Source organism: Camelus bactrianus, chromosome 1, assembly GCF_048773025.1.
Source record: "Camelus bactrianus isolate YW-2024 breed Bactrian camel chromosome 1, ASM4877302v1, whole genome shotgun sequence".
NCBI lineage: Eukaryota > Metazoa > Chordata > Mammalia > Artiodactyla > Camelidae > Camelus > Camelus bactrianus.
The window spans coordinates 103,430,031-103,445,441 of record NC_133539.1 but is presented as its reverse complement, the minus strand read 5'-3'; the positions used below and the strand labels follow the sequence as shown (position 1 = coordinate 103,445,441).

General features: G+C 34.9%; 1 protein-coding gene across 8 annotated transcripts in view; it reads right to left on the bottom strand.

The window, feature by feature from the left end:
• Nucleotides 1–15,411, bottom strand: part of XRN1 (5'-3' exoribonuclease 1) — an 88,482-nt gene that overhangs the window by 25,842 nt on the left and 47,229 nt on the right. For 6 of the 8 annotated variants that reach the window (XM_074370223.1, XM_010952244.3, XM_010952245.3 and 3 more), the window contains 8 exons: nt 14,724–14,839; nt 14,068–14,214; nt 9,958–10,047; nt 9,448–9,583; nt 5,958–6,014; nt 5,689–5,821; nt 2,924–2,993; nt 418–625 (listed from right to left, as the gene is read on the bottom strand). In XM_074370223.1, coding sequence (XP_074226324.1) covers nt 418–625; nt 2,924–2,993; nt 5,689–5,821; nt 5,958–6,014; nt 9,448–9,583; nt 9,958–10,047; nt 14,068–14,214; nt 14,724–14,839 — 957 coding nt within the window. Of the gene's footprint in view, nt 1–417; nt 626–2,923; nt 2,994–5,688; nt 5,822–5,957; nt 6,015–9,447; nt 9,584–9,957; nt 10,048–14,067; nt 14,215–14,723; nt 14,840–14,888; nt 15,044–15,411 lie in introns of those variants that run through there. The other 2 variants (XR_012509185.1, XM_045514694.2) reach the window with 2 other exon arrangements.

The window sequence follows — 15,411 nt, the reverse complement described above, 5'->3', positions numbered from 1 at the left end:
AATCATCTATGAATTCCCATCCCATGCATGGTGGAGATTTGAAAATTGCTTTTGATAAACATGATATAGTCCTCTCCTTTTCACCTTTTGAATTAATGTCATTTCACAACAGACAGCATAGGTCATTCAGGTGAAACAAGAAAAAAATGTAACTGTTAGTTCACAAAGTAAATATATAAAGAGAAAACAGGCATTTTTAAGCTCATTATTTAAATGTCTTTTTTTCTTTAAAATAACTGTAATTTTAAAACAGAAGTAGAATGCTCTCAATAGCATTCTTTACTAGTCTGTTAGGTTAAAGTAAATTTGGAACTGCGTTGAACTAAAACTTTTTAAAAAACTAAGTTAAATTAAGTTTCCACTTACAAAACTACCTATGACTTATAAAAGAGAGAAATGAAAAACTAAGAGTCTTACTTGAGTAGGAACAAAAAGTGATTGAGGGGAATGGTTCAGGCCTCCCAAATGCCCAGATGAAATTGATGAATTTGAGCTATAGTGATTCACAGCTGGTTGTGGTTTCACGATCGCTGTCAACTTCTGACTTCCGGTTTCAGAGCGACTCCCATGAGAAAGGTTCACCAAGGCACTTGTTGGCAGTCGATAACCTCTACCAGGTGAGCACCTAAAAGTAAAAAGTTATGTCAAGGTCAGAGGGAACGAATACTAAATGTGCTAGAGAGCAGAAGAATCAAATTTTGTTTGGATAGTCTATAATCTGAATTAATACATACTACTTTTAAATTCAGTAGAGGAACTTGACTCATAGGAAGATCTCAATTTAGAAGATGATGTATTTCTGAATTGACTATTCAGTGCTACTAAGTGGGGAAAAAACTGTTCCAGAGGTGCAGTTGTGTGTGTAGGGGTGTGTGTTCATGTGTGTGTTAGTTTGCCCTCAGAAGGCTTGCAACATAATAGCTGAGTTAACTAAAAACTTATGAATTAAATGTCAAACTTCTTTTAAAAAACAGTGGCTTGTTGTACAGTCTAGGTTATGAAGCTGCTCAGTGAGGAGCCATTCTAAGTGTGGCTCTACCTACGCAACAGGGCAAACAATAGCTTTGATCACGTTTGTCTCCTGATCAACTGTTGAGTTCTGCTCTTTTTATTCTCATCTTCCCATCTAAAGTTCTATACTTAAGAGACAAGTATTTGTGATTTCCTTCCTTCCTGGCCTTGGTAAAAGTGTTTAGATATTAAAATAAGCCTGCTCTGGTCAGAAGTTTTCAACTCTATAAGAATATAATTTTCTTATATGCTGAGATCAGGAGAAGTAGAATTCTTCCATGAGAAATCTTTGTTAGATTTCTAGAAAATATTTTTGTGATAACTATACTTAACGATTCTGCATTATAGAAATGAATATACTGCAGGCAGGTAATCTTTTACTTAGCTCTCTATCAGTCAAGAATCAGTGCCTTAACCTAGGAGGGGAAAAAAAAAGACCCTGAGAAAAAGTTAATCATTTGAAAAATACATTTCAAAGTTATTTGGCTAAGGTTATTGGTAACTAACCATTTTCATGGAAAATAAAATCAGGTATGGGATCCAGACTCTGCTGCTGCATTTAAGAGCACAGATAGTAAAGTCTTTGGCTAACAGGTACATTCACGTTACAAAACAATAATAGCATTCTGAAGGTGATAATCTGGTATTAGGACTAATTGTGCTTTTATGCAAAGATGCTAAAGAAGAGTAATTAATTTTTTATTTTAATTACTTAGTAAACAAAACAGAGGAGGGAAAAAAACTAAGCAAACTTGTTTTTCAGCTGGTTTTTAGAAGGAGGAAAGGAAAACTAGAAAGGATTTCATTCGATCCTCAAAATAACCTAGTGAAGTATACATTTTCATTACAGATGAGGAAATTGAGGGTCAGAGAGCATTTAACTAACCTACCCAAGGTAACACAAAGGTTAAGTGAGAGAGCACACACTTTCTAATATTCCATGGTACCTCTCATTCTATCATGATGTTTTCCCCATAGCTTAAAACTTTCTTTCTATTAATGCTCCCCTAGAATAGACTTGAGTAAGCCTTAGTCATGTTAAATTAAAAGCAAACAATCCAATCCTCTTCCTTTAAATCTCCTAACAGCCGGTCATCTTTTCTACCCTTCATGGTCAAACTTTTCAAGGGTCAGCTCAATTTCTTGCCTCTATTATTATAACTGTCATTCATTCCTCAAACCACTCCAGTCTGGCTTGAGCACTCACAACTCCAGTAAAATAAATGACAAAGAGTTAACATGTCACTCAATTCAAAGAACATTTCTATTCCTCAAGTTATTCAACCATTAAAAAAATGCAAATCTGATCATGTCACATCTCTTATTTTGATGGCTTCACACTGCTTTAAGGATAAAGACCAAGATCCAAAGATCCTAAGCATGTCCTGAAAGTTAGCTTACAAGTTCCTGCACGGTTCCTCTTCTCTCTTACCTAATCTTACACAGTTGCTGAAGTTGACACACTTGCATTCCTTGTTTTTAAATGAGTGAAAATGTCCTCTGTTGCATATGCTATTCTTTCTTCCTGACCTCTTGTCCCTCTTCCTCCCTCTTCCACCAGTTACCTATTATTTATTCTTCATGTCCCATTTTAAATATCACTTCTTCAGGAAAGCCTTTGTAGAACTCTCAGGACAGATCACACTCTTAAAGAAACCTAAATTTTTTCTTCCCAGCACTTGTCACATTTTAGTTAAAAAATAATATTGTAATAAGTTAATTATATTTCCTACTACAATGAAAGCTCATAAGGGTGGAAACCATGCCTGTCTTATTCACTGTTACATCTCTAGTTGCAAGTATGATGCCTTTTTACATACTAGGAATTCAAGTTGTGAACAAACAAATGATGCAAAGTCATTGGCCACATGGACACATTCACAAAGTGTAATTATCATCTGGAAATACAAACCTTATTGTTAAGCCTCCGGGAAATTCTTCATCAAATAATACTTCAAATAGTACATCAGCTTCTCTGTTAGCTGTTTAAAGAAAGAGATTGAAAAATCGTATGATAAAAAAATCAGTATATAAGTTTTTGGAGTATAAGAAGCATTACAACTATCAATACAAACAGCGAGTGAAAAGTAAATAAGCTCACAGATTACCTTACTGGTATTAAATTAAAGTAAAATAATAATATTTTAAATTAGATGTTGCGGGAATTAATTATATTTTTCTCTGTTTTTGTATATATTGGAAATTATTCATAAAAAGAGTTAATACAAAGGGGGAAGGTATAGCTCAAGTGGCAGAGCACATGTTTAGCATGCAAGAAGTCCTGGGTTCAATCCCCAGTACCTCCATAAAATAAACAGATAAATAAACCTAGTTCCACACCCTGCCCTTTGGAGTTTGCAGTTTAGAAGGTCTTCTAATTAGACAATGGAAATAAAGATTTGAAGATGTGGCAGGAATGTGGGGAACAGAATGGAGAATGGATATATTATTAAATAGAATTGGCAAGAGTTTGTAACCTGTGTAGATAAAAATAGAGATGTCAAAGATGACTGCAAGGTTCTGGCTGAGATAACTTGTCAGATAATGGATGTCATAATTGAGACATAAGACACATGAGAAAGACAGTGGCACAATAAACTTAATTAGGAACAGAGAAGAATAATCTGGCAGAGAGGGTGATGGGACATAACTGAAAGTTTAAATTTACCAAAATGTCAAGGTGAAGTAATTAGCTGTAACAATGTTTGAATTCTAAGCCCAAGTTAATAATTGTGTCTACCACAGAAATTCAGAACTCAGTCCCTCTCTCTATTTCTCTCCCCACCTCCACCCCAACCCCTTTCCATCCTATTAGTTCTATTTCTCTGGAGAACCCTGACTAATATGGTATCTGACACTATGCTAGCCCCTGGTAGGGGTTGGAGAATGTCACCCTCACTCCCAGTCCCTCATTGCCCAATTAAAACAAGGCCTGCAGAGCTTCCTCATTCTCCCCATCCGGCTGTACCTTTCACCTGACACTTTTACCTAAAATTTAAACCCAGGAAAGTGGGGCTTAATGAGAGGCAGGAGTTTCTCCTCTGAAGGCTTAAGGCCCACTTCTAGGTTCCCGTTTCTCGTCTGACGGAGGAGCAACTTCCTCAAAAGATTATTGATAAGAGAATTGTTCACCCCCTTTAGTGGAGATGACTATGGACATGAGGTATTAGCTGAGAGCAGTAAGACAAACACTCCCCTTCCTATTCCATGTCCACAGCAGACATGGTTAATCAATGATTGAGTTTTTTCCACTCCGTGTAGATATAGCTCTAAAATCCTTCTCAAGATAAAATCCCAAATGGTCACCATTACTGACAGGAGTTGTCAGAAGAAAGGAAACTTCTGTTATCAGAGTCGTAAGGTCTTTTCAGGACAACCTCGTTAGAGTACAATGCAATAAGCTCAACATTTGAACAGCTGATGTCTCAGGTTGAGCAGACAGCAGCAAGCAGGTTGCTTCGTTACACCCATCTGACCCTTACCATGACTAGCCCAGATCTTCCTTCCTCCATTTTCAGCAGCCAGAAATATATCCAAAAACTTCAAAGAAGAATCAGGGAAGAAAATTTTCTTTTTGAGGTAGGTTGGCAGGGAAGACCCCAAGAGGATGTGCAGATGGAAAATGTATAGAACCACTGCTCAAAGTTAGAGAAGAATCAGGGGAAAGAGTTCAGATCCCAGCTCTGCTACTCATCTGTGTCAACTCAGGCAAGTCACTTAACCTCTTAGGTGAGAAAATAATATCTACCTCTTACGTGGTTGTGAGGGTTAAATGCAAAATGTAAAAGTGCCTGGCACACGTTGGCACTAAATAAGCAGTTCTCTTAGGCTCACGGCCTGTCTGCTCTTCCTCCTTTCTGGACAGTGAGACCAAAGTTGAGTGCCTGGGACATGGAGGGACAGTGCTGCAAGCACCCTGATCCCTAGGTACCTGATTGGCTGCTTCGTGTTGGGTTGACTTTTTTTGCAATCTATGCAGCAAAGCTACTCACTCCCGGCATCCCTCTGAGGCACTTTTAGGTCTGTGGCTAATTCTTTCATTTTATTTTCACTCTCTCATCTTTTTTTTTTTGGTAAAAAAACACATAACAAAATTTACCATTGTAACCATCTTCAAGTGTACTGTACTACAGTGTTAACTAAGATGCACATCATTGTGCAACAGACTGACAGGTCTGTTTTATATACATAATCTAGGTTGTAGTCATAAAGTTCAAATTAATATGCACATTTAACTTTCAAATATTTCAGCTATAAATAAGCTCATAAATTATGTTTATTTCTCCACAGAAATCAGGAAATTACAATGAAAATTAAGGTAAAGCCCTGAACAAGAACTAAGGAGGCATGACAAAATGTTTCTTTTGGTTTCATGAAAATGTATGTATTCTCACCAAGGTCTTGGATAATTTTAATGTGCTATACACAAGCTACCAAATTTTCAGCAGCCATTCCTCAACTTCCCTATCTTTTAATCACTTCCCAGCTGATTACACAAGACAGAAAAGGACAAATTTCTCTAACTAAAACTGAAAAAGAAAATTTAACTAAAACATAAAAGGATTTAGTGTTTTTCTTGATTATAGTTGCTTTCTGCTTACATATAGGACACACAAATTTATGTTTTACTTTACAGTAAAAATGCAGCTGAAGACATGTCAAGTATTGCATTATTACCCCCTTTAATGCCTATGATGGTGCCCCGAAGGCCGACTGGAACGGAAAAGTTCTCTCTCACATTTACAACACGGTCAAAGAGACGAAATTCTGCATCCCGATCAGGAATGACTCCATGTTGCTGTTCTAAAGGCTGAAGAGAAGATAGATTTAATTATTATTATTAACTCTAATTTAAAAAAGTTTTTCTACTAATATATTGAAAATATTTTGTTCCTTCTATACTTTCAAAGCAAAAACAACTTTGAACTATTTGACAGGAAACTTACTCTGTACAGCAAATGGGGCTTCACTGTCACTCGAACCTTCTTATTAGTCTTTCTTTGCTGAGAAAAGAAAATTTTGAAACCACTTAAAAATACTAAATTTTAAAATTATTATTCAGCATTTGGACACATCTGAACTTTAAAAAGCCGAAAGAAATGAGTAAGTTCAAGATAATTTGACTTTCTTTAGATACAAGTAAGGAGGAATAAATAAATTCTTAAAATTTTTTAAAGTAAAAATTTTTGGTTGACATATGACATAATAGAAAAATGCAAACTTCTAAGTATAAAGTCTGATGAATTTTTATATTATAAACCTATGTATAACCCAGTTCAAGAGACAGAACATTACTAAGAACAACATTAAAAACCTCTGAAAAAAGAAATTAAGAAAAAAAATTCCTCTACTGCCTCCCAGTTACTACTCTATCCCAAAGTAACCTTACTTCTTACACAAAGATAATATTTGTCTGTTTTAAATTTTATATGAAAACTATCCTATTCAAATGCTTTTTTTACTGTAAAAAGAATTGTTTACAATGGTCAATAAAGAGTTATATTAAAGAAAAAACATTATAAAGGATTGATTTATGTCAATATCATGTGTTTTGTGGCTACTTATAAAAATTAAAAATTAGGGTGACATTCATTTACAATGTCCTTGGTTTGGGGAAATGGCTTTGATATTTGAATTTCTGACTAAACAATGCTGGAGGAAGAGTTTTCTTCTATCTTTGCTAATTAATTCTGTGACTTTGCATGTAAGCATCAGCTTCTTTCAATCTGTAAGACGGAAATACTACTACCTGTTCTACCTAATAAAAATGTGAGAAAATTTATATTCATTGCAACCCATTACTACCATTCACATTAATTTTTTTCAAAAAGTGATTCTTACCTACCAAGAAAAATGGCAGTAGTTTACTTGTGAGGTAGTCACCTATCTTTAGGACACAGCTTATGGAAGTAAGCACAGAAGGGCATAAAACAGCCCTAAGCTAAAGTCCATACATTACAGAGTTTTTGTATTTATATAGTGTGAAACGCTCAAGCCTTTAAATAGAGTCTATTTTCTTTTTTTTATAGAGATATTTCATTTCTTCTTTCAGTAAATATTTACTGAGTTCCATTTATGTGCCATTTATTGATTTAGGTCCTGGGGACAAAATAGTGAACTGTTCTTTTATTCTAGTTGAGGAAGACACACAAGAAACAAAATAAGGAAAATAAATAGCATGTTTGAAGGTAAAAAGCATAGAGGAAAATAAAGCAGATAAGGGGGATTGGTGTGGGGAGAGATTTGTAATTTTAAATAGGGTGAAAAGCGAAGGTCTTACTAACAAGGTGTCTGTTTCCAGTCCACAACAGACTAGAAGTGCTAAGAGTACAACTACCGCCTACCGACAACAGCAAGAAGAAAGAATATGAGAAGAGATCTGAAGTAATTTTAAAAAGCAGACACAATAACTGTGCCTAGAGGACTGCATATGAAAAAACAACCCATATGCTCTAACATACCCCTAGGCATTGTTACATTACAGCACTGATTAGAGAATATTAGCATTCAAACCTGATTCGTTAGGCAAATTAATAAACTAGGGTATTTCCACCACAGGCTCCAACCCACAGTTACCGAATGAATGAACAGTTCTGGGGAATGACTACTCAAAATGTGATCACCTGGGAGCTTGTTAGAAATGCAGACTATCAAGAATGGCTCATCCTGGAGCGACTGAATCAGAATCTGTATTCTGACAAGATCCCCCAGTGATTCGTGTGCACATTAAAGTTTAAGAAGTACTGCTCTGGAGATGGAGTTCAGAATGCATGTTTTTTAAAAAGCTCCTCCAGTAATTTTGATAATTAGCTGAGTCTGGGAATCACTGTCCAATAAGAAAACTACAGATACTTTTAATGATGACCCTGCAGTAAAAAGTTAAAATTATGTTCAGAATATTGTTCATTTTTTAGTTTTTTCTTCTTCTTATCTTTATTACCCTAATAACATTCTAACACTGAAAAGGGGGAAAAAATCTCATAGCTACACCTTGACACATTAACAGGTTTTTATTCCTATATGAAAATGTAATCAAAATAATTGACTACAACTTTGTATATGGATCTTCAGTTTGCAAAGTAAGGGAAAAATGTGTAAAACATTTAGAAAGCTCCACATCCAAATGGGTTCAAATAAAATTTGGAGGCTTAAGATTGTAAGTGGAAAACTCATTTCAAAAACAATCCTGGGGGGAAGGTATAGGTCAGTGGTAGAGCAGGTGCTTAGCATGCACGAGGTCCTGGGTTCAATCCCCAGGGCCTCCATTAAATAAACAAACAAACAAATAAACAAATCTAGTTACCTTCCCTCCTTAAACAAGAACAATGCTGGACAAATAGACTTTACATTAAAAGACAAAAAGAAATGAAGGCTCTCCATCCTCAACTGAGTATCAATAACCTTTCAAAATATCAAACTCTTGGCTCTGAGCCTAACATTTTTTCTTAAAGGTAAGAGGAGTCATCTAGTGGTGATTTTCCAGATCATATTCTCAGCTCTTGAATGTGTGATAAGAGAATTCAAATAGTAATAGCTAAGTATTATTAAGCATTAATAATAACTACACATTATTAGGAGTTTTTATGTATTAACTCAGTTAATTCTTTTGAGAACCATATGAAATAGGTATTATTTTACTCTCATTTTACCAATGAGGAAATGGAGGAATGGAAAGGTCAACTATCTTGCCTAAGGTTTTCAGTATTGAAAGAGAGATGCGGGAAGGTTTTAAAAAAGCCCAGTTCTTAACTTATTCTGCTATTAGTTCAAACAAGAGAGTGCTGTGTTAGCAAAGTAATATCATTTTAGTAAAAAGGCAAATATTGAAAAATAAAAAAGTTAAAAAAGGAATATAATTAATCTATTTTCTATTGCATCAATATAGGGAATCAAATTAGATAAAACAGCTAAGGCTATATAGGTTTTTGTTTTTTAAAATTAAGACATAAAAAAGGCTAGTTTAAGTGGGATTTTAAAAATACTTCATAATTGAATGAGTTTGTCAGTGGAAAAGTATATTTTAGAAATGATTCTGTAAAAGTTAAATAAATACAATTTTTATGTTCTATAAAAAGATGAACTGTGTCTCAGAAGAATATGAAAGAATAGGGGGTTAACGCTATTTCTCAATCACAAATCTTCTATCTTGACTAGAATCATAAAATATTAATTCTTAAAATTAGAAACACTACAAGGACATAAACTATAAATGCTATGGCTTTATATTGATGTAGCATTTATATTTATTTAGATAAACTTAACAGACATTGGAAATGGCTAGAACATTTTTTTAAATTACAGAATCATTTGACATAATTTAGAATCACTGAGTATATGTTTTATCTGATTGAAACACAAATAAATCATTTGCGGACTAATATACAGTTCATTTAACTTCAAATCTCATTAGCAACCTTCTTTATTGTAATTTAGTACCTTGCACTTTTCAACTTCTTCTTCAATTTTCTCAACAATAGCTGCATCCAGAATTTGTAAATCACAAGAAGAACGAGACAAAGTGCTCACAGGATGCCCCTTTAGCCAAGTTATAATTTCTTGAACTTTCTCAGCACTATATTAAAAACAATTTTTTCACATTAATTAAAACTTTCTGAGGAGTTATAGAAAGGTTTGATACAAACTTTTGAGGGCTGTGAATTATAAAAGACATTAAATATATAATTAACCACTACACTTAATTAGTAGTAATTATAAATCTAATATAAACATGAACATCTCATTTAATTTATAGTTAAAGTTACTTTTCAGTACTTTACTGATCTAAGTGAAATAAAAAAATTATATTAAGATCTTAAAGCAAGAACAAAACAATACAAAACCTTCCTACCAAAAGTAATATAAATTCTTGAGAAACTAACTGCTGTACCTTTCAATGGAACCACCAAGTTGAACTATGAGGCAATAAATCCCACAAATTTTGCTTACCCATTCTCATTTTCTCCAGGCCAAATATCATCTTCGTAGAACACATCCTCTTGGCTATTTTTGGCTATATAACAAAACAGTTCTGGAGCTCTAGCCAAACAAACAAATAAACACAAATACTGCTTAAAAAATACACATGGCTAGTTTCATATAAACTTCCTATCAAATAATTCTGGATCCTAAGGGGACACAGTAAATATATTGAGGACACAGAGTATTAATAAGAGATAGAGACTAAAAGATTCAAAAGTATTCACAGGCTCTCAAAAGTTGAGGGAGTTGTAGTTGAGGGAGAAAAAATTCAATTCATGAACTACAATAAACTCCAATTACTTACAAACCTCAATTACTGACTCAATCCCTAATAGACTATAATGACAGGCGATAAATGGACAAAAATAACCTCTACAGGGTTATTCCCTAATTTTCACAACAAAGCTAGAGTACTCCTCAATAAAGCAAATGAAAACCCACTAAATCTTCTGATATTCCTCAAAATTCCATTGTTTCCTGAAGAGTGCAGTACTTTCAAATACACATAGCAGACTGAACACATGCTTATTTTTGCTTCTTTCCCAACCTATTAAAAGAACAATTAATTATAAAAAAGGGCATAGACTTACAAAGACAGATGAAGAGCGAATTAGAGAATCCAATACTATATATGAGTTGTTAACAAAATGTAAGAAATTGAAAACTGAATAGATAAGTGTGAAATGATCTGACAGACAGGAATAAGCTGCACCACAAGCCACCAGGGTGGGAGGTCAACAAGAAGCAAGTTGATTTGAACTGTGGAAGTCTGCAAAAGCTCAGGAGATACGGGCTTCAGGTACATTTTAATGCTATAGTATGGAGTGAGGTTATTAGGCTTTTAGTTGAAAATTTTGTACAATAAGCAGGTAGGTGGTCATGTGATTATTTGCCTTCTACTCCAGCATAACTCCCATGGTTTATCTTTTGGAGAGGTTGACTAGGGGCTGCTCTAGCCTTGGGTATTCCAGGCACAGGGAACTGGATGGGTGGGGCGTGAGGAGAGGCCAGGTGCCCTACTGAAAACAGGGGATTCATGAAAGTATAACTACTGTACAATGTGTCACTAGGAATCAGGCTAGGAAGTATAACATCTTTAAGAAACAGTCTCTGAGATGGAGATAAACATGCAGGAAGTTTATTAGTGAGTTTTGTGGAATCAATACCTGTAAAGGGAAGGAAGATAGGAAGGAGCAGAATTGGGCACAGGGAGAAGTTGGGCTGTGATTCATTCTTAATGAACTCCTTGGCCAGTAGTATACAGATCTCAGACTAGGAAGGCCCCCTCAGACTTGTCCTGAACTGGGGCAATCAGGTTGGCTGGGCCTTGACACCTCCTTGTTGATCAGGCATTAGACCTGTGGCTTTTGTGGGCAAGGGGCATAACTTTAACCTATTCCTGCTGCCAAGGGAATATGTCCTCAGTCCTGAAGGGACATTGTCGGGGTGGGGTACCTGGGTGGGGTGTATCATAGTATTCACTATGTAGTAAGACCCCAGTTCCCTGGTTAACTTCCAAACCACTGGAAGTCAGTTTTATTCTCTGCAGAAAAGTCTGGAGAACAGATCTCTACCTAGCCTAAGAGAAAGAATATACATATAGGAAGTGATATTTGGAGATCCTCTGCAGAAATAGCCAAGTCTCACCTGACAAGCCCAAAGAATAAGAAAAGAAAAAGAAAAAAAAAGCAATTTGGAGAAAACAGAAAATACTGAGAATAGAAGAAAATCTAGATTACTATCTTCAGAGAAATAAAAGAAATTTCATTCATTGTAAGAACAAGATGCTATAAAAAAGGAATGGCAGAGGATAAGGACACACTTTTAGAAATTAAAAATGATTAAATAAAAAATTTAAAAGATATGTTGAAGAAATCTCCTACAGAGTAGAACAGGGGTATAATATAGGAAATAGATAAGAAGAGATACGAAAATCAGAAGAATTAATCCAAAAAAGTCTAACATCTAGCGAAAGGAGTCCCAGAAAGAGAGAACAACAACAAATGGTGAGGAGGAAATTATAAAAGAAATAATTCAGAAAAGTTTCTTGGAATGGAAGGGCATCAGCTTCAAGTCTAAAAAGACTGACAGCAAAACAAACGAAAAAAGACCCATACTAAGGTACACATCATCACATTATTAAACAGCAGTGGTAAAGGGAAGATTCTAAAAAGATTTCAGAAATGAAAATAGGTCACACACACAGATTCAGAATCAGAATGGCATAAGACTTCTTGACAGCAAAGGAAACAAGAAGAGAATGGAGCAGTACTTCCCAAATTCTGAAGGAAAATAATCTCCAGTCTAGGAGGTTTAAACAAATTTCCAGATATGCAAGCTTTCTTAGGAAGCTGCCTGTGTAACTGCTCCATCAAAATGGAGATATAAACCAGGAGTAAGGCATAAAAGCCAGGAAATAAAGGAATCCTATGCAGGGGAATGGTGAAGGGAGTTCCTAGGATGATCATAAAGAGAAACTCTAGGATGAGAGCTGTGCAATGGCCAGGAGCAGTTAGTTCACACTGAAGCAGGAAGACAGACGGTTTTAGAAGGAAGTCTACAAGAAGAAAATGGAACTGACAAGTCACACAATCTGTTTGACTGTATTAAGTTTTCCAGCTACAGCACAGAGTTTAGAGCCAAATTAGTCATGTGAACATAGATAAGAAACAAATGAATAAATACAAAAAGAACAAAAATGTGTATAAGAAAGGAAATGTAATCCTAATATTCTACAAGGTCCAGCTGTGTCCATTTACATTATCTTAAGTAAACTTTAAATACAGTTTAATGTTAAAAACTGTAGAGAGGGGGAAATATGTTTGTGTGTGTCTGGAGGTGAGGGAATAGGGAGTGGGAGCGCTAAAAGAGAGCTAAAGCTTCATCTTCCATGGTAGGAATCAATGCAAAATCAATGCATATGTCAAGTTGAAAAATCAAGAAAAAGCAATCTAAATATGACATTTTAAAGTAAATAGAAGAAATAATCTAAATTTTCAGATGGTAATATGTGATTGAATTGTGTGACCTCCAACCCTCTCAAGTAAGATATATTGAAGTCCCAACTCCTAGTGCCTCAGAATGTGACTTTATTTGGAAAACGGGTTTTTAAAAGAAGTAATAGGCACTAATCCAGTATTACCAGTGTCCTTATAAAAGGAGAAATTTGGACAGAGACAGGCATGTACACAGAGGTGATGTGAAAACACACAGATGTGAAGACACATAGCGAGATGGTACGAAGACACATAGGGAGAAAACCATGTGAAGCTGGAGGACTGGCTGATGCCTCAAGAGGCTAAGGAACAAAACTCGTGAGGCTACAAGCAGCTGGGAGACGTGTGCGAACAGTGCCTTCCCTAGCACCTTCAGAGGAAGCATGGCCCTATCAACACCTTGATTTTACACTTCTGGTCTCCAGAACTGTGAGACAATAAACTTCTGTTGTTTTAAGTCACCCAGTTTGTGGTACTTTGTTATGGCAGCCCTAAGACACTAAATACAGGGATCCTCAAATATGAGAAGGTTAGAAACCAGTCGAACAATGGAAAGAACACTAAATTGTGAATCAGAAGTAACGATACTTCCTGTAAATCTCTGTCACTAAGTGGCTCAGTTAATCTTGGTACTCATATTTCTTATTGTTATACTGAGGAGTTGAGACTTGTTGATTTCTTAAACTATTCTAGCAATAAAATTCAGTAATTCTAGGATAGTAATCTATTGGCCAGCTGGAGTTTTAAGAAAGCTCACTATGCCAAGAGCTGTTTTGTTTATCCATACTAATCCTCTTACTACTGACAAACAGAGTAGTGAATACTTTATGATAGCAAAGTAAGGAAATTTTTAATAAAATGGAAGCCAATTCTCATTATCCTTTATTCATTTTAAATAATGTAAGTAAAGTATTTTTCTATCCTATTTTAGGTAATGGCTATGATGCTCTATGATACAAAATTAAGTTTATATGTAACACATATCACATTTTGCTAAAGGAAACATTTGCTTCATCAGAAAGTCAAAACAGTTATATTCCTACGTTTTTGGATGCCCAGTAAGATCTTGCTAGGCACTTACCTCTCTAAATACTCTGCAAGAAGTTGTTCTGCTGCAGATGAATACATCCATTCACTTCCAACTTTTTTAGTATATCCAGGTACCTCCTCATTTTTTTTGTTGAATTTGAGATTCAAACCCACATTTGCTTTATGGTCTCCATGAGGGCTGAATTTAAACCACACACACACACACACACAAAAGTTTTAAAATTTTGTTAAAAAGAATAAAAAGTTTTGCTTTTGATTCTTAGAAAAGTTTAGATTGTCTTTCTATGTTTTAGCTATCATGGTTATTTCCAAAGTAGCAGTAATGGAAAAACTAGAGGAAAGGCTTCAAAACCCAAGTTAACAAGGCATATAAATAGATTATGTAATTAGAGAGGAGAATGAAACAAGAAAATGCAGGGAAATATATTACTGAGATTCACACACACCTTCTGATACCTTTTTTCAAGGTTCAATTTGTTAGCTGCTAAAAATAAGAACTGTCTTTCCAACCACCTAAAGCATGTGCCATTTAGATGAAAGATCACCATCAGAGGAATTTATGCATAATTTTTAAAGAAAATTCAGAGCAATTAATAAGAAAAAATAAATCCTGAAATATTAACCATTTTATCTTTATCATTTAATTTTTTCTGCCACTTTAAGTAAATTTCTCTAACATAAACTTACTTTCTCCTAGATCCTCTTCCAATAAAAATACTTCCTGTAAACCTTGAAACAAGGTATCCACTCACTCCAAGGCGACTGGCCAACACATATCCTGGGTTGTACTTTATAGAATATTTCTTTAAATATAAAAACAAAAAGGTCAATTATGGAAACACAAAGCATTAAATGTTATTTCTTTACCTTTAAAATCTGGAGATAATTAAGACATCACTAACATTTTGGATTGTGGCAATGTAAGGATTCTCAAAAGTAGTGATCTCCTCCTCACCCCTCATTTTTAGAAAGGATTTACAGGCAGAATTTCTCTGCTCCTCTTTCTCCTTAAAGGACAGAATTTCCAAGGATGAATGAAAGAGGGAGGAAATATACAGTTTGTGAAACTGTCTCAAGAAATAAACTCTATTGTAAGTACTAAATGGCAAACTCTGGAGGCAAGAACTACTTTAAAAAAATGAATTTTTATATTCTAAGAAGGGCCTGGTAAAGTAACTGGGACAAAATGAGGTCTTGAAAATTATTACGCTGAATTAAAACATGAGCTCATCAAAACAGTTGCTACTGAGCAAAATTAAGGGTGTCCTTCATATATAGATATAAGTTATATTTGCTTCCCCTAATTATTTACTACCGTAGGAAAATAACAAATATGTATAGGCTTGTAATTAGAATATTATTAATATAATTCAGT